The 23,169-nt window shown below is 42.4% G+C and overlaps 1 protein-coding gene across 4 annotated transcripts; it reads left to right on the forward strand.

The window, feature by feature from the left end:
- Positions 1-430: 430 nt before the first annotated feature.
- klc1b (kinesin light chain 1b) lies at positions 431-22,450 on the forward strand. 4 transcript variants are annotated; one of them, XM_056434995.1, is made up of 16 exons: positions 431-493; positions 5,143-5,413; positions 5,634-5,864; positions 6,385-6,466; positions 7,216-7,444; positions 7,598-7,685; positions 8,350-8,451; positions 9,783-9,956; positions 10,501-10,600; positions 11,960-12,009; positions 12,316-12,383; positions 12,585-12,693; positions 13,112-13,264; positions 19,147-19,271; positions 19,485-19,542; positions 20,069-22,450. In XM_056434995.1, exons 2-16 carry the CDS (start codon positions 5,165-5,167, stop codon positions 20,141-20,143), a joined length of 1,893 nt encoding a protein of 630 aa, XP_056290970.1. In that variant the 5' UTR covers positions 431-493; positions 5,143-5,164; the 3' UTR covers positions 20,144-22,450. The 4 variants fall into 4 exon arrangements, with proteins under 4 accessions (XP_056290970.1, XP_056290971.1, XP_056290972.1 ...); XM_056434996.1 differs by having other exon boundaries at positions 13,112-13,237; XM_056434997.1 differs by lacking the exons at positions 19,147-19,271; positions 19,485-19,542; positions 20,069-22,450 and adding an exon at positions 16,228-18,315.
- The last annotated feature ends 719 nt before the right edge of the window (positions 22,451-23,169 follow it).

Raw genomic sequence — 23,169 nt, forward strand, 5'->3', positions numbered from 1 at the left:
TTCACTATATTTAGTTAGGTCTAATTTAGTGTAATTTGGAGTTCGATTTACGTCAGAACAGCTTCTTTCCACTGGCCGTCACTTATATGAACACAATCAGACACATCCATCTGCACGACTTGCACTATCACCACTTTCTTTCTGTACTAATACCCCCTAATGCACTGTCACTGTTGTTGTTTTTATATTGTACATACATGTTGCTATTCTGTTGTGTTTAATGTCTTTTTTTAATATGTATCCTACTATTTGTAAATTACATATATGTACGACGGAGAGCGTACGTGTAAAGTCAGTAGAAATAGTAGACGACATATTTGTATTAGGGGAGAGAGAGGGAGCGAGAGAAAGAGAGAGAGCGCTGTCAGTGTCGAAAACAAAACATGACGTCACTCTAATTAAACTCAGCCGCAAAGGCTGCTGGGAGAATCTTGCTACACTGGAGACATTTTGGGTTTAAAGGGGCTGAGCTACCCGTCAGACCTAGTTCTCGGTAAGTGATAGCAAACGTTATATGTTCACGAACTGCAATTATAATTATGATATGTCTGTACATTGCTGTGTTTTTTTAGTGGTATATATTTTAATTACTGTGAATATAAATGATCAGTTTAGCGGTTTGAACAGGGTGAACTCGGAGACTAGGGAGTGGTGACGCTAGCTGGTTAGCTGAAGCGAGCTAGTCGCTAACCGGAGCTCTAATTGTGAACAACATTTAAAAATATGCTTCACTATGAGGTTAAGATGTCCAGAAAGGATTATGGCAACTCTAGTTAATGAAATTATTGGCTAAACGTGCTGTTATTATTCACATGGATCCCTGTAGAAAAGCACAGCCCCGCTGAGAGCTGCGAAAGTCACAACAAACTGAATTGAACGAGTCGCGATCAAGTCAAATGACGGACCATCTAATCCGTTGTTTTTATGTTCAGAAGACTCTGTGATTGTGTTCCAAGCACGAGTCGGTTATGTAGAGTCATTAACGACGAACTACAACGATGATGTTAAATCTATTTCGGACGACCAGTGATGGGGAAACAGCCCCCGTGGCAGCTGGTGTCGGATGATGACTGGGACCCAGACCACGCCACACCCTCCTGGATGGTTGTCTCTCCTTTGTGTCTGATGGTGATTCGAACGGATTTTGTTGGATTGCTGTTTTGTTGTTGTTGAGGAAACGGAGGAAGATAAATTGATTTGATGGTATCAGACTTCCTCTAGGAGACAGGAAATGCGTCTAAATAGAGATCGGACGGACATCAACTGCTGGCTTGTTGATGCACCAACTGCAGTCTGCCCCTTTTTCCATTTGTATGATCGTGTTTTAATGCCAACAAGCACCGCACCCTCTCCTCAAGGCTTTGTTTCCATCGCCTGTGCAATATTTTTTGTGTGTATTTTGCAGCTTTTTAAATTTATTTTTCAGTGAGGTTGTATGACAAATGTTTACACCTTGGTGTCAGCCATGCAATTTAAAAAGAAGAAAAGAAAATGGCAGCCTAATAAGAGTTTTTATCCCGCCCTAAAATCAATAAGATTCTATGTGCACAAGTAAGGGATATTCAGTTAGTCCTCTCTTTGAGAGATCAGTGTGCAAAAACACAATCCACTGGAATGACTGTAAGGAGAAAGAAGAAATGGGGGTCTGAGTGATGATGGTTGTGATAATGAAGCTTGAGGCTTCTCTGGAGATGAAGAGTAATGATGAGTGGAGCTCTGGATGGACAAACTCATCAGGTAGATGGCCCAGATTACAATCGCTAGCAGGGAAATAAATCGTTCGATACGGAGTTCACAAATTGTCCTGTAAACTCAGAACTGTGTTTTTTTATAAGCTTCTCTAGGGTTTTTGCCTTGTCCTCTGGGCTACAGATTGTGCCCTCATCCTTGGTGGCATGTAAATAGTGCCTGAAAATATTGTCATTGAGTCCATCCCCATTAGAACTCTTTCTTTGTGTCTGAGTATAGAGGATTTAAGATTAGAATGGCTCCCTCCCCCACCCAACCTGCATCTCCACACTCCTCTGCTCTCCTCCCAAGGGCGGGGCCCTCTCTTGATGTGCGCCCTGAGCTGATGTTGGTTGTTCTGACGAAGCACTGGGAAGGTCACCATCATCCGGGATTTTTGTGATGCACTTTGCCAGCGTGTCGCGCTATTGCTGCAGGAGGAGTCATTATTTCATCAGCTGTTCACCGTTCCAAAGTATTAGGCTTTGATCTGCCACTGAAACCGAGGTTGGTTTTCTGGCCCAGGAAGCTGGAACGGTTGAAAACATGCTAGCATTACTGATTATTGATTTCTTTAGACTTTAGTATGTATTTAGTGGGTTTTGTAATGGATGTTAACATTCTCTGAGTGTAATTTGCCATTTCGTTCATATGTTGCCAGTTGTTTCCCATCCTTTTTCCCAATGATAAAAGCCTCGACCTCTTTGCTTTGAATACGTCGTTCACTATAATGGTCCTATTTCTTTTTACTAGCTACCTAACCCGCTACTATTAGGCGTTTTAAATAAGACTTGATTATGATGATTCCTATAGCATTTCAATAAAAGCCCAAATTCAATGAATATATGCTGTACTATTGTGTAATGTGTGACAAGAACATGTTGTGTGACTGCATTTTTATTGTCTTGTCCCGAAAGCATTGTAATACATGTCGGCAGTATGATAAGTCATATACTCGACCCTGTGAATTGTATTTCATATGAACATTTGATGCTGTAATTCCTATTTTACTGCACGTAATTTGTATGTAACACAAAAAAGTAAAAGTTAAAGATTAATTCAAGGGCGTCTTTGTAAAGGAAAACAATGGTCCTGTTGGACTCTCACACCTCTTTAAAGGCTTGGAACATATTAACTTCAGTTGTCTGAGGAAAACAAAAGTCCTCGATACAGGTGTTTTGTGTATTTTATCAAGGCAAAGCGGCAAGTTTCTCCCCTGACTGACATGAAAGGACTTCCTCTCTTTGTTAGCTTCTGTGTACACTTGGCTAGTCAGGCCTTTCATCCACATAGGCATTTAACTGCTGAGACTCGAGAGTAACTGTTCAGCTTTACACGCTGTGTGATCTGTGAATATGCTTGATCTTTCAAATATCATTTCATATCTTGTTCTAAGCAGGTAAAAGCTTTGACACCAGCGCTTATCAGGAGGGGAAAGTACTTTAGGCTCCCATGGCAAAATAAACTTCTCCTCATTTCTTCATGCAGAGTTCTGGTTTTATAATCTCTGCCCTGCCGTGATTTTACTGTGAGGGTCACCCCTTTTTGTGAGATGACATCGAGCATAAAGCATATTGCTCAAAATGCCACATAAATCAAATGTTATTCCGGACAGGCAACTCTTTGACCATGCGAATGAAGAGATGTTCGTGTAGGAATAATTGTTTTAATATAAATAGCTCAGCTTTTTAATGGCTTAAAGGAGATGGGATGTTCTTTGCATCAGGTTAACTTCCCTCATCACGTTTGCCTTCTCCACACAGAGGCTTCAGGAATTTAACAGAAAATCTTTTGCAGGATAAGAGGAAACAAATCAACTAATTTCCTTTCGAACATTATGGATTTTTTTGAATTCTTCAATGGATTTAAATAAGCGGGTTCATGATCCTGAGCAGTGTTTCCCATCTGCTGACAGGTTTTCACCCGTCAGCAGATGTGTCTTCTCAATGTCCTGCCACCCACTCCATAGTGTTATCGTACCGTGACACTTATTATCGTCTTTTGCACATCCTGAGCCTCCAGCTGGTGCTACGAATGCTCCAGTGTCATTCTGATTGACGCTCATTTCCTCAGGCTGACTGACATCCAGTTGGTCATTAGTTGACCAACATAAATAGCGTGCGTGTGTGTTTGTGTGTGTGTGTCCTCCACTGCTGAATATTGATGGAAAATCTTTTCAAAGGGGTTTGCGTCTACGTTATTTCCAGGTCACATGATTAACAGTGTCTCTTCTGTTGCCGCATTACAAAGCAAGTATCTATTTATTGCAGTTGTTTACGGCTTTCGTTGATCTTTGTATTTCCTCCATTATCTGCTTTTAATCGACAATTGATTAAATACAAGTGGCAAAGCAGGGAGTGGCTCACGAATAGTGGATGATATTCTTTTTCTCTTGGCAGATGGCTCTCAGCTGGTGTGTATAACTGAGAGCCCCTCTTATCCATAACCTCTTATCCTCACTGCTGCTAAAATAAAGTGCACTAACTCAACATTGCCTGGACCTTTGTCTGAAGGGCAGGGCCACGTTTTCGTTTTGCACTGACATTTGCACAATGTAGCCAACAGCTACATGGCTCAATGAGTCATCGGTTATCCATAGACTGGTTGGGAGGAAATGGCACATGTTCCATGCGCTCACCAAAGGGCTGACATTTCTTCAGAATACTACTATTGACGTTGGTGACTCGGCCAGCTGCTAAGCATCATACTGAGGCTTTTGTAAGTCATCCTCTCCTCAACTCTTTAGCCAGCCATGCAGCCGGCTGGCCCTCCGTTTGTACAAAGTGCTGGCAGCAGAAGACACCCACACTGCAGCATCTGTGTGCCCTCTGTTTTCTTCCAACTAGAGCTTATTATAGGTGCCACAAACTTAACAGTCGGTCAATCACAATAATAAGTCCCTGTGGCACTCGGCTATGAATAAAGTAGAGACATCACGCACGTCTTTGCTTTGTCTGTGTTCATTCAAGCAACCATCGCAGCTGAGTAATTCAAAAGACTTGTTTGGAGCAGAGTTCATGCATTTCATTTAACAAACATACATTCTGAATTTTTATTAGGAGCTCAAAGAAATGCTGACCTTCCTCGCTCATGAAGTTTGAATCCCTAATCTCCCCCTCAGTGATAAAACATGAGTTTATTTCCTTTATTGCCTTTTATGGCTGTCATGTTGCGCACGGCATGCTATGAATTTATTAGCCGAGCACAAACGTTACTGTGGGGTCTGTCTGCATCAAGGGCAGGGCTCTATGCCGTCAGACCTTGAGATCGGCTACACTTCAGTCAAGGGCTCAAGTTCTGTATGGTGAATTTCAGTGTGAAACTAGCACAGCTGTATCTTTGGAAGACAGTTACGAAAATGTCCGTGGGAGCTGCTGCTGTTCTAACAGCTGGTTTCCTCTTTTATTTGTACAGGTTTTCCTAAGCTTCATTGAAGATGTCCATCATGGTGTATCCACGGGAAGAGAAGCTCGAGAAGCTCTCTCAGGAGGAGATCATCTCTAACACGAAGCTGGTGATCCAGGGTCTCGAGGCCCTGAAGAACGAGCACAACTCCATCCTCCACAGCCTCCTGGAGACCATCAAGTGCCTAAAGAAGGACGAAGAGGCGAACCTGGTGCACGAGAAGTCCAACCTGCTCCGCAAGTCAGTGGAGATGATTGAACTGGGCCTGGGAGAAGCACAGGTAAGACAGGATGGCAGAGGTATGATGACTGAATGAGTAGATATAGTTTGTCATTTGGATGATATGAGCTACAAAGAAAATGTGTACTTCTGCTTCCTCATTCTATACTGAGCTTATGTGGTGATCATGAGTCAGCCCCCACGTTTGTTTTCTGCTTTCCCGCTGCAAATGCTCTGACCCGGTCAAGTGTCATTGCTCCTGAATGCTGTCTCCATCCCAGGTGATGATGGCCCTGTCCAACCACCTGAACGCGGTGGAGTCAGAGAAGCAGAAGCTGCGTGCTCAGGTGAGGAGGCTCTGCCAGGAAAACCAGTGGCTGCGGGACGAGCTGGCCAACACCCAGCAGAAGCTGCAGAAGAGTGAGCAGAACGTGGCCCAGCTGGAGGAGGAGAAGAAGCACCTGGAGTTCATGAATCAGCTAAAAAAATATGATGAGGACGTCTCACCCACTGTAAGTACTAACGATTGCAAAGGCTAATCTATTTTTTTTGGAGAAAAAACACACAGCTGCATGGTCATCTAGGATTGAGGCTTTCTGATCAGGTCCTTATTGATCAAATGGTGCTTATTCTGATGTTATTTTTAGTCCCAAAAGAAAGTCTCTAATAGCCTGTGTCCAGTTACTGCTTATGGCAGGAAATAATCCTGCCAATACCCCAAAGGATTCTTATTGGTTTTTCTTCCTCCATTTTACAGCTTTCAGCAGGCTACTGGTGTTAAAGTCCTTCTGAGATAACTGTTAACAATAGAATGCTGACGTTATGGCTTTATCGGAAAAAGATGTGTGTGTGCGTGTGTGTGTGTGTGTGTGTGTGTGTGTGTGTGTGATTGACAGCTGATATGTAGTAGGCCAAAACGCTATTTAATTTCAGTTGGACTTGATGGCGTTATTTTATGTATTAGAGATATAAAAATGACATAACAGCTGTCTGTTAGAGGTTCTGACTGGCAGGTTTGTTTTATCCTCTCAGCAGGAGGAGAAGGATCGGGAAACACCGAAGGACTCCCTGGATGACCTCTTCCCGAATGATGAGGAGGAGCATGGCCAAGGAAGTAGGAACGGATAGTATTCAGCCCGACATTATGACTGAAACCTGATAACATAGCTTTTCTACGATAAAGGAACGGTTCCTAAATGTGATTTTTGAGAGAAATGTATCGTATTAAAACAAAGGATTACTGGACATTACTGGTGCAGAGCCTCGTTCCCTCTGCAGCACAGAGTACTGTTCGCCTGTATACTTAAAGATTATTAGTATTGACTCTCCAAATCGCACCAAATTTAGCAAGGGACGTCCTTAGGTGTCCAGCAATACACGCGCCAAGTGTGATGTAGTTCAGATGACAATTGCTCAATTAGTAAACGATAGAGTTTTCCCCAGCAGGATGCACAATATTTTTGTTCCATAGTCCTACATAGTGGATGTTCAACATCCAAGTTCTCCTTTTCGATAATGTGCATAACTCTTGTTGAAAGAGCTCAGCAGCAAGTTTAGCTATAATCCCACCAGATGAGAAAAATCCAGCGACCTTTGGTTTAATATTATTTCACCTAGCAGCCCGATTAACTGGCATCACATCCCATCTGAGTAAATTAACCTAACTATCCAGGAGACTTGGGTGGACAATGTTGTGTCATCCTATTAAATACTAATTGAAGTATCCCCATAATCCTATTGTTCTTTGAAACCACATCATTGTTTGCATGAAATGCAGTTGGCAATATAATTGTGTATTGGTTTGACCCTTTGAACACGATGCTTAACTTTTTGCCCTCTCCGTGTGGCCTCCGTACCCCACAGTGCAGCACCAACACAACAGTGCGGCCGTGGCTGCAGCCCAGCAGGGAGGCTACGAGATCCCAGCACGCCTGAGAACCCTGCACAACCTGGTGATCCAGTATGCCTCGCAGGGCAGGTACGAGGTGGCCGTCCCCCTCTGCAAGCAGGCTTTGGAGGACTTGGAGAAGACCTCTGGACACGACCACCCTGACGTGGCCACCATGCTCAACATCCTGGCCTTGGTCTATAGGTCAGACATGTTTTCCATGGGGGAGCTTTTGCTTGTTTTACTACTATTATTCTTGTTTTGCTCGTCATGTTGCCCCCTTTTTCTTTTTTTTTCTAAGAGTGATAAATGTTTAGTCTCATCACGCTGTCCTGTCTCGCCCTCTCACTTGTGCAGAGATCAAAACAAATACAAAGAGGCCGCCCATCTGCTCAACGATGCTCTGTCCATCCGTGAGAAAACCCTGGGCAAAGACCACCCCGCTGTAAGACTCCACCATTTTCATGACAACCATATCTTCATTTGGCCATAATTATTTTTAGATGGACAAAAATAATCGGTAGTCTTCGGGAGGCAACAACCACAAAGTTTACTGTAGTTACCGTTCTTCTCGGTCTAATTGGATTTTTTTTTTCACAATAAAATGTATTATGTGCCCGCAGGCTTTAAACTAATTAATAAAAGCTCCTGAATGTATGTACATACTGTACATCCAGAATGAACCAAACCACAAAGGCCTCGCAGTCACAATACAACAGCATTCAACTATGCTACATATTTCACTGCCTTTGTGAACCGATTTGTATGAATCTATTTACACTGTGGCCTGGAAACACCTTGTAAAGCCTGAAGGAAGCTATTAAAGTTGCTAGTCGCTGCAGCTCTCTGGGGTTTTCAGTCTCATATTGTTACTCTTTTCACTCACTCTGATGTTGGACACGGAATAATGAGACTCAGAGACTGGGTACAACAATCCTCTGTAATCCAGATGGCTTTGAGCTTTAAAAAAACAAACAAAAAACATGATTAGGACTGTGGCAAGTCATTAGACAGCAGTAATTAAAAGTATGTTATTGTGAAGCTAAGCTGCCGGTATGAAAGTAAAGGAAGTGGCCGTCATCAGGTTTTCTCTCTTTTTAAATGTACAGGTCGCTGCGACACTGAACAACTTGGCTGTGCTGTATGGAAAGAGAGGGAAGTACAAGGAGGCAGAGCCTCTGTGTAAGAGGGCTCTGGAGATCAGAGAAAAGGTAAGACACATCCCTGGATCACATCGAGTTGTCCACAGCAGTGCTGTAGACCAGCGGTCCCTAACCTTTTTTGAGCCACGGACCGGTTCCGTGTCAGAAATTATTTTCACGGACCGGCAATATAAATGATGTAATAAATATGACGTCATACAATTATACGAAGGGCATAAAGTGCCAAAACTACAACTCATCATTACGCCGAATTAGTGTGAGCCGTGCGCTTGTTTACCTGCAACGAGCCGCTAATGGAGACGGCGACACAGACGTGTGTTTGGTACGCTGCTCCTAACCGAGTTCTGGTCGCTGTCATTAGAACACCGGCAGAGTTGTTGTGTGAAATGTCCCTTAAGGCCACCGTCATTTGCATCTCCAACACATTTTCTTCTAGCTCGGACGGGCTCGATTCACCGGGTGGGTTTGTTTACAAATGGGTTGCAGGTCTATTCTTTTGCAGTCGGGTCTTTTGTGGTTGGAGTACCGCTCAAACTCTTTTAAAAGCCTCTTCCACCCGGTCAACGTCTGACACATGTAGAATATTCCGCTGTTCACTCGCCCACACAGCAGCGACTTTATCGGCCAACTTGAAAACAGTTGTCATTTCCCTGAAGTGACAGAATTCATTGAGCAGGTTGAATATGTTTTAAGATTCTTTGTCACTGAAATGTGCCGCCAGCAGAGGGTTCGGCGCGTGAGACTCGCCTGCAGCGATAAACCCGAACTTTAAGACTCCTGAACGCGATTCAGACGTACACACGGGTGCATCCGGTCCTTTTTCAAAATAATATATTTTTCCGACTGATTAAAAAAAAAAATTTTAAACTTTATTTATTCACTTTTTTTCCGCGGCCCGGGGGTTGGGGACCCCTGCTGTAGACCTCAAACCTCAACCAGTGAACAATTAGCTCATTGTCATAAAGAAATTAACAGTGATAATATTTACAAAATGTCAGCTGGAGCTACTGTTACACCAAGGACTATAAATAGGGAGAAGAGCAAATGATCTTCTCAGAGTTTCTGTGAAGTTGCCGCTGGGGGACAATGACCGTGTTGAAGGAGTTTAATTGAGAACACAGCTGAAATTAGATAGCAGGCATTGGGGAGTGACGCAGGAGATAGATGGGATACATAACAGAGCCCAGCTGTGTACTAAGAGTCTCTCTTTGCCTGAAAGCACTATTCTGTACCCTGTCTATTGATTGGCCAGCCTTTGATTAGATCTCCTGAGCATCTGCAGCGGACAGCCGTGCTTCCCGGTGACGGCAGCGACGGATGCTAAGAGCAAACTAGTCAGGGGACAAACTGAGAACATTTGCCTCTTGTTTTCCCCTCAGGTCCTGGGGAAGGACCACCCAGATGTGGCCAAACAGCTGAACAACCTGGCTCTGCTTTGCCAGAACCAGGGCAAGTATGAGGAGGTGGAGTACTACTACTGCCGCGCACTGGAGATCTACGAGAGCAGGCTGGGCCCAGATGATGCCAATGTGGCCAAAACCAAGAACAACCTGGTGAGACACACGTTGACACTGCCACATCCGCTTTTAATGTGCATCTCTGTCCGTCTCCCTTTCAAATGTTATGCCATGCTTTTTGTTTGAACAATAATTACAGTCCCGCTTGAGCTGTGAATGTACATATCTGTGAATATGCAAGCAGAGTGTCGTTTTTTTTGTAACAGAATCACTCTTGTCAAACTTCATCGCATTCAACTGATGTTTTTCAGGTTTACACTGTCCCTGACTTTACAAATGGAGCCCACATGCTTTTCTGAAACAGTTATGAAAGGCAGCTGAATATGACATGTATTCACCACATCTTAAGGGGTGTTTTATAGAGCAACTTTGCTTTGCTAATTAGGCACCAAGACACTAGTCTTTTTGTCTACTGCCTTGCTTCATCTGCTTCTTGTTTCTCTCCTGGCTTGCCTCTGCCCCCCTTACTTTTTCCATTATACTTCTCCATCATCTTCATCATCATCAATGTGGTACAATGGGATTCAGTAGGCTCATGTAATCCAATGCTAAATGTGCTTTCTCTTCTTTTTTTCTTCAGGCGTCCTGCTTTCTCAAACAAGGGAAATATAAGGAGGCTGAGATTCTGTACAAAGAGATTCTGACTCGTGCTCACGAGAAAGCGTTTGGATCCGTAGATGGTAAGGCCTCGTAGCGTAGCTTAAAGTAAATTGCGGTGTGTGTTTGAAAGGTTATTTGGTATTGCTGTGGTTGATTATCTTGTTTTCACTCAACCTATAAACCCAATAAATACACATTTATCCCTCAAGACATGGTGGTGGGTCACATCAAACTTCCCCTCATAATACACAGATTAGATTATTTTTATTTTTGATATTTCCTCCACCATTGTCTGATGTTGCATCTACTGTTTGACCCACATCAGCAGAGTAAGTGATGGACAGATGTTTAAAAAGTGGACGATGATCAAAGCAGGGTGCCAACCTTCTCCATTCAGAGGACACAAAGACTTGAAACAAACTTTTTCAAGAATAAAGAGTTTACTTGTCTGAAAGATCTTGCAATGTTCTTCTCTTTCAATTTTAAGTTGAGCTTCTTGTGGTCCTTCCGCCAGAGATAGATTAACTGCTTTGAAAAAAAGTAATGAAAGGGACAATGTGCTGCTCTGGTGCTTTGTATGCCAAAAGCATCTCCCGTTTATTTTTCATGTGCCATTTAACGTGACAATTGCTCGCATATCTTTTGAAAATCTGTTAAGAGAAGCAGCAGTGCAGCATTAAGCAGCAACACTTTGTGTTGCGGGGAATGATGAAGACAAAAAACACAATGGTTGATATTTGATGTGAATGGTGTTGAATAACTTTTATATCTGTAGTTATAAGTGCCATGTTTGTTTTCAATGCATATTTAATTATTCTATTGCATGAATACATAATAATGGTTACTTGTAAATCTTTGTTTTCGGAAAATGGTCGATCATTGTTTATATACCATCACTAGTTTCATCTTTTTTCACTCGGGATTTATATATTTTTTTAATGATGCATTGTATATTCTGTATTGACATATATTGACCCATTTATTTATTTTCCTAAGAATAAAAAAATAAGTGTTTAGAAATAAAATGTGAAACAAAGTACTCGCAGTATTTCTAAATACGCTCAGCAATGCATTTCTATGACTCAAGCTTTATCTTATTAACCACTGTCTTTTACAATCAAACTGTATTCAATATTTAGTATTAAAACTCCGGGTCAAAACTGTCTGTGCCAGTTCACCAGTGTCTTCTTGTAGTAGCCAACGAAACGATCTAAAAACAAGATTGTCCCACTATGAAAAATATAATTGACCGACTAATAAACAAACTGCAGCCCTGAGTGGCTGATGTCACTCTCCTGGTCTGTGGCGTTATTATAGCTCGCTCAGCCTGCGTCATCAGTCGTTCCTAGTGGCTCCCATCTTAACACCCTGAGGTCAACCTGTTCAGCTGTTTCCCAGTCCTGTTGTGTAGACCACCTCTCCTGTCTGTTTGTCTGCAGCTGAAAACAAGCCCATCTGGATGCATGCAGAGGAGCGAGAGGAGAGCAAGGTGAGGAGGGCGTAGTGTGATCAACCCCTTGATCAAGGAGCGGAGAAAATCTTAAAATGAAGGAAACCTGAGAAATGGAAGATTGTGACTTGTTAAAGATATCTCTGCTTATTTAATTTCTTGGAAAGGGAAATGCAGTTGATTTCCTTATCTCTCTCACGCACACGCGCACACACACACACACACAATAAGCCTGTGTCGGCCAATGATATTTGTAAACAGAAAAAGAATGCTGCCGATCCAGTTTAAACCACTCGCTCCCCTTCACGTTCTCGCCTCTTCCTCTTCTCCTTTATTTACTTCCAGGGCAAGCACCGAGACACCACCCCATACGGAGAATACGGAGGCTGGTACAAGGCCTGCAAAGTCAATAGGTGAGCGTGATGAGCCTGTTTTTACAACTTAGTCATGAATAAAAGACACATGCTGAAGGCAAGAGACGAGTCACGTTACTGAATGTGACTAAATCATCTTTAGTTTTTTTAAGTAGTTTACGGCAACCTGAAGTTTTTTTTATTTTCTGTGATTAATTGACCTCTATGTAAATATCTTGGTTTGCCTGTCTCTGTGTGCAGCCCAACAGTGAACACCACCCTGAGGAACCTGGGAGCCCTGTACCGCCGGCAGGGCAAGCTCGAGGCAGCCGAGACCCTGGAGGAGTGCGCCGTGAGGTCTCGCAAGCAGGTAAACTGGATTTTTGTTTTCCTTTTAAGTTTTTGCATGCAGATAATTGATCAGCTCCAGTTTTGTTTTTGTAAAATCCTAAATATGCCCCCCCCCCCCAAATCTCATTATATTTCTTTCCCTTTCTCTGCAATGCTATGGATCCAGAGCAACACAGTAAGTCGTTTGTCTCTAACTAATAGCCCACCACCCACTACCACCACCACAGCCCTCCAACTCTCTCCCCTAACATCCCTCCCATCTCACAGACATTTAATATGTCCGCTTGACTCTTGCGTGCCCGTGAATGCATTAAAAGAGACAGAAAACATAACTTCTCCTTTTAATACCACCATTATCAATGATACATCTGCCTTTGAGCTTAATCTAACTACAGGACGTGCGTTTGTTTGTCGTTCCTGTGCGTTATTCTCACCAGGGCATTGACCCCATCCACCAGACTCGTGTGGTGGAGATCTTGAAGGATACGGATGGCGACAGGCGTCGGAGCCGTGACAGCCTGAGCAGCGTTAAGTATGAGAGCGGCTCCGAAACCGGCGAGGAAGTGAGTATGGGCGTGGCGTGGAATGGGGTGAGTACAAATCCACTCTAGTTGAGTCAACACGGCCGGTGACCTCACCAGAAGAACAAGGTGGCATTCATGATGACACAGGTGAGAGTGTGGACTGGTACAGAGTGGTGGCTTGAAAAGGGGGAAAGGACAAGAGTTATCCTGTCTTTTTAGATTTGTGATTTGTAAAAGGAGTTCTGTATTGAACAGGAAGAGGACTCTTCTGTCTCCTAAAGCTAAATGATCGGAGCTGGTCAGGAAGCCCTCTGCTCACTGTGAGCAAACTAACACAAATGAGTCATTCCTTCAGGACCTATTTCATGATGTCAGTGTTGCACATAATCAGAAGTAGTTGTTAGATTTATGAGATATAAGGCCAAGTTGGTCCATCAGCTTTTTTACAAAAAGGATTTTGAGGCCTAATCAGTGGAATAGCTGCTCATTTCCAGTTATTTGTCTGGCCTCAGTCAGCTGTATCTGTACCAGTCCATCGACGCCTTGTAGATGTGTCTTGTTCTTCTCATGAGGTCAACCTTAAAAAAAAAACTATGTAACGCTGATTGAGTGTCTCGGCATGCTGACCTATTGTTTTTGACCGCATCTTGTGTTTGCTTTAGACTAGAAGTTCATGTTTTTTCGTTGTCTATTGCTTGACAATGTAGTTCCAGTGTCTCGTTTTAACAAGTGGATGTTATGCAGGCAATGCTTCTGCACAAGTGGAGCGGTAACAAAAAGAAGAGGAGGGGATGAAAAGGCACAAGCTCATTCTGTGGCTCCCCGGGCAACATATGAAATATTTATTTTCTTTTGTGTGACTTGCAGAGATGCAGCCTGTCGAAATCCATATTGGGAGGATGTCTCTTGTTTTTACTATTTAATACAATTGACATGATTCCCAATAGCCTTGATGCTCATCCCTCCGCGCAGTAAACTGGGCGGATGATACGTAACTCTTTATTCTGCTGTTTTTATTGGTTGATTATAATGTCCACGCTGGCTGTGACTGAACAATCGGTGGTTTCAGTTCGCACCAGGGCTTCAGTCCCATTGGACTTCTAAACCCTTGCCCTCGTTATTAAAGGAGGCGAGTGCTGAAAACATGTTGTTCAACGTGGCAGTGAATGCAGTTAAAATAGACACTGCCAGAGAGCTGTGTCCCAGCTCTGATGACGCTCTCTCGTGAGGCTTAGATAAACCAGAGGGCAGGACTTTGCCCGCAGAGATGCCCCGTGTGAGCCTGTGCCTTTTCCCTTGAAGGCAGCCACGCCCTGCGCCGACTTAGTTCCAAAAACATGCATGTAACAATGCCCGCCTGCTGGGCTCCCCCTTAACATGCACACTAATGGACCGTGTGTGCGTGAGCGTCGGTCTCACTCCGAGTAACATTAGGTAGAAAGGTGGGTTTTATGTTTGCTGGCTGCTGTTGTGTTGTATGAATGGGAAAGCTTCTATATACACACACACACACACACACACACACACACACACACACGTGTTCACATGGATAACACGGCTACTCAAAACTGCTTCACTCCAGCACATGCAACGGCATGCATATTCATCCGAGTGTACACCTTGTTTGCGTTTGAGACGTGTGAGGGCACGCGGAGGGTTGCTGGGTGTGCACTAGCATTTCATTATCCCCGCCACGACCACGGCAGTAGAAATTAAACGGGCGCAGACAAACTGATAAAAAAGATAGTTTTCACAAGCTAATTTGTCCCAAAAAAGAACATTTGCGCTTTCGAATAAATTAGGCCTGTAAAGTCGTGTCTGCTGAGTGATGATGTGATGCGTGCTCGTCAGAAATATCACTCTCCTTACGGCTTAGCCTTGCCCAAACATGTCTTCACCTTGCTCTCAGAAGGTCTGACAGTGGTGTCACACGCTTGCATACAAATAAATACCTGCTGTTTCATTTATTACACAGGGCTAACTTGAGTGCCACACATTCGTGGCAGTGTTCTGATTAAGTGGTAGTCTGTCCGTGCGTGCGTCCTCAAGCATGATGGGATTTACAGTCCGTGTGCCTGCTGTTGCTTCTGTGCTCGTCTCGACACTTCAACAGGCTGCCTGTTGGTTTGCATGTTGTCCAGATTTCATCCTTTTTTTCTCTTTCCTTTTTCGACTTGTCACTAACCCCCATTCCTTGTTTATTATTCGTCGTGCCATGACAACCAATCAGCCTGTCAATCAGATTTCTTTTTTTTCTTGCTCAGTGGATTGTACTCTCCCTCTTGAACTCTCACACAACACATTATGATTGGGTGGGTTGGGTTAGTGACACAATAGATAGGGCCAGATAGTTAGCTCACTTAGTCACTGAGGTAAAGGAGTGCAAGCCGAGGCTAGTGTCAAAGTATTAAGAGACTGTTTTCATCATTTATCAGACGCGTGCAGCTTTTTGGAATTTGATCTTCCTGAGGTGAATGCAGGGTTTCTGACTTCCAAAAAGGCAGTTTGTAAAGACGTGATCGGTTTAATGGCTCCACCAGTGCTGATCTATGCAGATGTCCCACGTCTGCAGTGCACAGTCACTGGCTGAGGGCAGTGTGCCAAGTCCAGGCTTCCCAGTACCCAAAGAGGAAAGGAAAAGCACATCTGAGTCACAGCAACTGCAACCGCCAACCTCCTGCATCGCTGACTAGGGCAGTTTCTGGGACAGCTGTCATGTTTCAAAGAGAATAGCTACTTCCTGTGCTGCTGGATTTATAGATTGTTTTTTTCTTAGCATACTCTCCAACAGATTCAGAAAAAAGACTATAACCGGACCCCAAGCTGCAGTTCTGATGGTAAACTTGGTGCAGGATAGATGGATATATATGTACTACAACATCAGATCGGTTCAGCAAATTATGGGAAACCAAAAGGGGGGGATAAAGTTCAGATGTACCAGTGTGTAGCGTAGGAAGCCCAACCCAGAGCTTTTAATCTTACAATGTGTACCGTTTTTGTCTGTTTTCTCTCTTTTTCTCTTTCATCAGGCCTAAGCCATCAAGATTATTCCTCCATCCATCTCTCCTTACCCAACACAATAGAAAAAGGATGCGTGTTGTCGTTCCCTCTGGCTTTCTCTATCCCAACAAAGCCAACGGCTCCTCTACCATTCCCGGTGCCCCCTACATCAGAGGCTCAGAAAGCCCCTTCCCCGCCCCGCTGGCTGTCACCTCTGCCCCCCCCCCCCCCCCTCTTCACCAGACAACTGCTGGGACGTTTGGTCTTCTCATCTCCGTGCTCTCTTCTTTTTCTTCTTCTTCCTTTTACCCTCTATCCTTTCCTCTCATCAACTCTGTCGTCCACCATGTCAGCAGAAACCGTTGCTTCAACTCCGTCTCTCACGTTAAATTTTTTTTTTTAAAGAATTATATATATTTTTTAAAGGAATTGTGGGTGAAATCTTTTCCCTGTGAGGAATCCACCTGCACACCCATTTGTGGGTTTTCATAGTTGGCCTGTTGATATCTTTGGCTTGATAAGACAGGCAAGGAAGTAATTTATTGGAAGAAAGCAAAAGATGAAAGAGTTTGAAGATCAGTGTCACCTTTGATGGCTGCCTCGGCTCCAGGCGTCTCACCAACCCACAGTCAGATACAACGTTATGTTGCTAAATGATTACTTTTCACAGCTGCTCTGCATTGGTTTAACTGTGAATTTGTTTGCAGTCTGTTTCTGCAATAAATGAAAGTTGACCTCCAAGCTAGCTTCCAACTTGGTGCCTGTATTTAGCCGTATTAGTATATATATATTTTTAAAAAATTTAAGAAGGGTATTTCTTTGAACTTTGTGTGCTTTATGATTTTAACTATCTTAACAATAATGAGATCACTTGCAGAAACAGTTTGGAAATAACGGTACTGCATAGCTTCATATGCTAATCAAGAGTCAGTTCTTTATGACGTCAGCTGCCTGGTTGTAAACTAGAAGAGAGCATTGCTATTTTTGTTTTTATAGATATATTTCCTCTGCATTTAAATTTGTTATCATTTTGTTTACATTTTTGTTTTAATATTTTTGTTTTAATATAATTTTTGCAGCTAAATATTATAGCAGCAGATGGTCAACAAATAGAGCATTGCCTGTTGTGAACGACCAGAAGCGGCGACATCAGTTGACGGCAAATTGGTCAGATCACATCAAGCAGTTGTTGCCATGGTAAATTATGTTCGAGCCGCTCTCACTGGCGCCATTGTCCTTGGTTTGATGGAGTGTTCACACACCAGTCCGACGCGGGTACAATATGTCCACCGTAACGCTGGCTGATGCTTTGAAGCCGGTACGACAGCAGAGACCAGCCGGAGCGTCGAGGACAGACAATGGCCGCCTTGAAAAATCGCTAAATAACAGGCAATTCAAAAAAATAATGGACGTACATTTTATTTGTTGTTGCAGGAGTAGAAGCTATAGTGTTATTATTCAGTGGAAGCCTGGATTCCACATTAGTTTTAGTGTGTATTCGTGTATGTTCTGGTTGGCACAGACCCGGGGCCCAGACTGGCTTCGGACACTGTTTTTTGAACACAAAGCTTAATGGAGTGTGTTGCCTTTTTTTCTTACACAGTTGTTTGCAAGTCAACATTGTCACTTTGGTGAATCATGTTAAGACATCCACATTTCAAATGAGAGTGTTTCCTTAAGATCAACGTGCTATTTCAGATGTGTAACTAACTGAATGTAAAATGACTTTAACATCCTTTCAAGTGTAATTGTAGGCTGTATTTATAGATTCGACAAGTACATTCACTATACGGCTTTTCAGTATGCTACTTACCTTGATTCTTCATTCCTTCCAATGAGTACACCTATACTTCTAATGCAACTCTGAACAAAATATTTGACTGTTCATCACATAATTATGACTATTGTTGTGCAAGTGGAATGCCTATTTATTGAACTGTATATTCTTGACGTATATATAGTGTGACTTCAGTTTCCTAAGTGGAAGAACATAAATGGTAAGGTCTTTAAGCTCTATCTCAGTAAGTAGGACTGCATTAAATTTACCATTCTGCATTGTGACGGTTATTGCATCAACACTTGTTGGTATTCTCAAATAAAGTGTTTCCATTTGTGAAGTTTTGTCTTTTCTCTGCATCGGATGGAGACGTCTGTGATTCCTTTAGCTTTCATCTTCGGTGGGTGTGCGGGAACATTTTGTTTTTGGCAGAAACATGATTGATCCGATTTGCCAGCAGCGCCCCCTGCTGGCGACACGCCTGCATTATGATGATTACATCGGTGGCACAGTTTGTGTGGTGCATGTACTCTCTTCACTGGTTCCTTGGTTTTCTAAAAAATTATGGATGGATGGATAAATTACTATACACTGAGAAATTAAGTAGACGCTTTGAGTGTCATTTTCAATATATGTTTTCTGAACACATTTCTGAAACATTCGGCCTATAAATATGACTATTTATATAGTGTGTTTACATTGCCGGTTTTGTCCACCCGAAGGTCAACCATTTCAAATTCTAAAACAAAGTCACGTGTGTTGTTTTTGCTTCCAAAAATACATACACAACTATTCTATTCTATCATGGGAATAGTTGCCGATGACCTTCCAATAATCAATGAAGCGCTGATCACTGCAGATCAAATATAAACACACAGCACAACCAATTGACCTCAATGAGGCCGATCACACGAGTGATGTTAGACGATGGATGGGCAAACTGAGGTCCTACTGTCATTAATATCGCACACATTTATAAATCTAGATAAATATTTCAGTATCTCATGAATTGCTCTTGAAATAATTTCACGTAAAACACTTAAAAAAAAAAAAAAGGACCAGCCATTCGTAACAGGACTGGCCTACACAACAGCTCATGCGAAGAAGATGTGTCTCTTGACTCCTTGTCGTCGGTGCGGCGCAGACGGGTTGACTGAGTGTGTGTCCGCAGGACGGCAGTGGAGCCCTCCAGCGCAGCGGCTCTCTGGGGAAGCTGCGGGACGTCCTGCGTCGCAGCAGCGAGCTGCTGGTGAAGAAGCTGCAGGGCAACGGGCCACCTGAACCTCGCAGCAACAAGTAAGAGCAGAAGGAATCCTTCGTTGTGATGAATGGCAGGCTTTTACACACCAAGATTCTTCTTGTTTAAGTAGTAAAACATGTCTGTGGGTAAGCAAGTAGATTCATGGTAGTTTGGAATGGACCACCCCGTGCTGTTGAGTTCTAGTTGTGTACTGATGCCCTGATCTCAGACGACGTTTGAACATTGTTGTTTCGCTATTCGTCTAACAGCATGAAGCGAGCAGCTTCCTTGAATTATCTGAACAAGACCAGTGAGGACCCGTTCCAGGTGAGCAACAATTTGTTTCCCCTTTTTACCTTCGCATTGAAAATGCGGAAGGTTATGTTTTGATCGCCGTGTATTTGTATGCGTGCGTGCGTGTTATTCGCATAAGTCAAAAAGTATTAAATCAAATCGCATGAAATTTGGTGGGATGATTGGTTATTATCCGGGGACTATTTGATTAGATTTTGGGATCGATCGGGTCAAAGGTCAAGGTCATGAAAAGATCAAAATCTTCTTTGAATCTCATGAAATTTGGTGGGATGATTGGTCATTATCCGGGGACCATTTGATTAGATTTTGGGATCGATCGGGTCAAAGGTCAAGGTCATGAAAAGGTCAACATCTTATTTTTACCATAGTCAATTTGTATCCAATTGGCATGCAACTAATGCCAAAATATTCATAATTCAATGCCCAATCTTGTGATATGCGTTCTACCGAGTGCCCGTTCTAGTTTTCAATTGCATTCAGTTTGGGGCTGTGTTATCGGAAAGGCCATGACCGGGTTGCGTCTTCTTCGGTTTCTCAGACTCGGGCAGGCGGTAACTTAAGGGAGAGCCGTGGCCTGAGCTCCAGCACCGTGGACCTCTACTCTGGAAACTGAGCAGCAGGCGGATCCGTCCAGGGACCCAAAGAGGCAGCTTCCTTTTCGGCTTGTCCTCTAGGCCTTAATGATCCCCCTCCGCACTACCATTGCGCCTCCCCTACACACACCCTCCTCTGTCGGCATCCAAACCCAAAGACCCATCTCTAACATTCGGACCCAAAGACTTTTGCAGTCACCAAAACATATTCGTACATAAATAGAGTTTTTTTTATCCAGGTTGTTGCTTTTTGGTCTTCCAGAGACAAATTGCCTTATTTTTCCCCTCATCAAGTTCCTAACTTAATTGTCACCTCAGTGCCTCTTGAATGTGGGCGAGACGACCCTCACCACCCCATCTTCTTCATAATCACTGTGACTCTGCACTTTGGCTGCATCTGTTACCATATAGTTGCCTCTTCTGGTATTTTTCTCCTGGTGTTGTTTTCATTTGAGATATTTGCATAATTTGTTGTTATGTTCTGCGTCTTCTTGTACTATTCATTGGTTTATTAGCGCAAATTAGAAATAAAATTGTTATCTACAAAAATTTGAAATATAGAAGATAGGTTGGTTGGTATGGAAATTCCATTATGTAAAGTTGTAAAAGAAAAATTTATTTATGTCCGTTTTTAATGATTTCACCTATTAAGATTTATTTGCAATGTGAGGTGTTGGTTAAAGCTTTGGGAAACAGGGTGACATTGAGTCATCTCGCTTGTTAGGGATAACTTTTTGTTTCATACAAAGTTTTTGAAAGCATTTTCAGAAATGGAAACGGCTGCTGCTTCAACCTCTACAGCTTTGAGATTCCATTGAGCTTTTCTACACAGGTTTCTCTTCCACTGTAGAGAAAATGCGGGACTCCTCTTTAATCACTATTGGTCAGAGAGTACTGAGAATCACAACCATGGAACTGCTGAACTGATCTGCTTAATTAATCCTGGTCATCCTGAATGTTCTCTGGTGCCATGCAGGACTCTTTCCGCCTGTTTCAGTCGACCTCTGCAGGATTGAGCTACCATCTTCTAATGATGTTTACAGGGATTCAAATGTGTGATAGGCATCTAGATATGTGATAATTATATATATATATATGTTTATATATATATGTATACGTCTGGTTTCTAATGAAATATCTCCATAGGTGTATAGAGGCCCATTTCCATCAACTATCACTCCAGTGTTCTAATGGTACATTTGCTAATCGCCTTAGAAGACTAATATCTGATTAGAAAACCCTTGTGCAATTATGTTAGCACAGCTGAAAACAGTTATGCTGGTGATATAAGCTATACAACTGGCCTTCCTTTGAGCTTGAAGTTTGAAGAACAAAATTAATACTTCAAATATTAATCATTTCTAACCTTGTCAATGTCTTGACTATATTTTCTATTCAATTTTCAATTAATTGGATAAATAAAAGTGAGTTTTCATGGAAGACACGAAATTGTCTGGATGAACCCAAACTTTTGAATGGTAGTGTATGTATATATATATATTAGTGCTGTGAAAAATAACGCGTTAACGCATTATGATTAAATTACAGGATTAATTAGTTGTTGTTTTTAACGCATTTAACGCATGCGCAGAATGAGCTTCCAATAGGTCTGTTGTTGGTCGTCTCTAACCAGCAGCATGTCATTTCTGTCTCTACGTGTCGCGTTAACATGTCTCGGCTCTCCGTCTCGCGCGCCGCAGAGCTCCGAGAATATCGGTAATATGTGATTAATCATGATTAATCCACAGAAACCTGTGATTAATTTGATTACAATTTGTAATCGTTTCACAGCCCTAATGTATATGTATATGTATATGTGTGTAATACACACATATATATATACACACTGTGTATATATATATGTGTGTATATATATATATAAATTTTTTTTTTGTGTGCACAATTCTCAGATGGGCATTGTCTGATTTTGATTGGTTTGTTTTGAAGCTCAAAAGTACTGTAATGTATTTTTTTAAATTGTTTTATTCTTTTAATCGTTTGTAATAAATATATATGTCTTATCGTGAAATTTACAAATCATAGAATTCATCTGGAAATGAACAGGAATAAAGCATTATTGTTGGTTGAATGCATCTGTTTGGTTACAATAAATCCCAGATGTCATGAATAATGTCTGGATAGCAAATCGGAACCATTCTTGATTCAGAAATTTTAAAAACTATGATTTTCTGTTTATTTGTGTTTCTGTAATTAATTCTTTTATGAGATTGTACGTGGTTGATGTACATGTCTGGATTTGAAATTTGTTTTGTTCTTAAATGAATGATATGGCTTTAAAAAGATAAAAAAGAATCCGTGACAAAGATCATGTTGTGCCTTGCCCTGTCCTTAACTCTGTGCATTATAAATCAGTGCATTCGACCAGGAAAAATCTTTAACGTTGGTGTCTTAAATTAGTGTGGGAACCCGGATGCCATGCCAAGATGTGATATGTCTCCCACAGTTGTCCCTCCTCGGTAAAAGTCAGCGCGGGGTTTCTCGGCATCCCCGGTGATCTTTCAGTATGTCAGTGCTTTAATGTGGAGCCTCAACCCTTTGTCACTTCTGAGAGCTTTGAGTGAACTGACCCCGGTATGACTTCATTCCACTGAGAGCTGTCGGGCTCCTTCTCCTGGTTCAGGGTTGATGCCATTATCTCAGATATTAAACTTCTCATTAAAGTTTTTATTTTATTTTCACAGCTGAGCGTCCTCCTATTGACTTCAGCCCCATCCTATCAGGCTGACACTGGGTTTGACCCAATATTGCTTCATCTTGGTTGACTGGCTGCATTTTCTGTCAGTCATCTAGGGGCCGGCTGGACCGGAAACATGGCACCAGTCCCACATACAGTCCAACAGTAGCAGTGTCCCCTTCTGCATGAGCAAGATGTGTGTTCCATTCATTATTAACTCTTAGATGTAGATAATGTGCTGCATTGCATCTGGTTGAGATATATCATCAATTTACCCACAGGAATTATGGAGCCAACTAATATAGTAGTGTAAAACAGAATCATTGATAATGGAATTCACATAATATATAA

The sequence above is a fragment of the Pseudoliparis swirei genome, chromosome 17, assembly GCF_029220125.1.
Source record: "Pseudoliparis swirei isolate HS2019 ecotype Mariana Trench chromosome 17, NWPU_hadal_v1, whole genome shotgun sequence".
Classification (NCBI taxonomy): domain Eukaryota; kingdom Metazoa; phylum Chordata; class Actinopteri; order Perciformes; family Liparidae; genus Pseudoliparis; species Pseudoliparis swirei.

Excerpts from the sequence above, each read along its gene's own strand:
- klc1b (XM_056434995.1), top strand. The coding sequence starts at position 5,165 with ATGTCCATCATGGTGTATCCACGGGAAGAGAAGCTCGAGAAGCTCTCT. Across the intron at positions 5,414-5,633 it reads TGGGCCTGGGAGAAGCACAG|GTGATGATGGCCCTGTCCAA; the intron begins GTAAGACAGGAT and ends TCTCCATCCCAG. Across the intron at positions 7,445-7,597 it reads ATCCTGGCCTTGGTCTATAG|AGATCAAAACAAATACAAAG; the intron begins GTCAGACATGTT and ends TCACTTGTGCAG.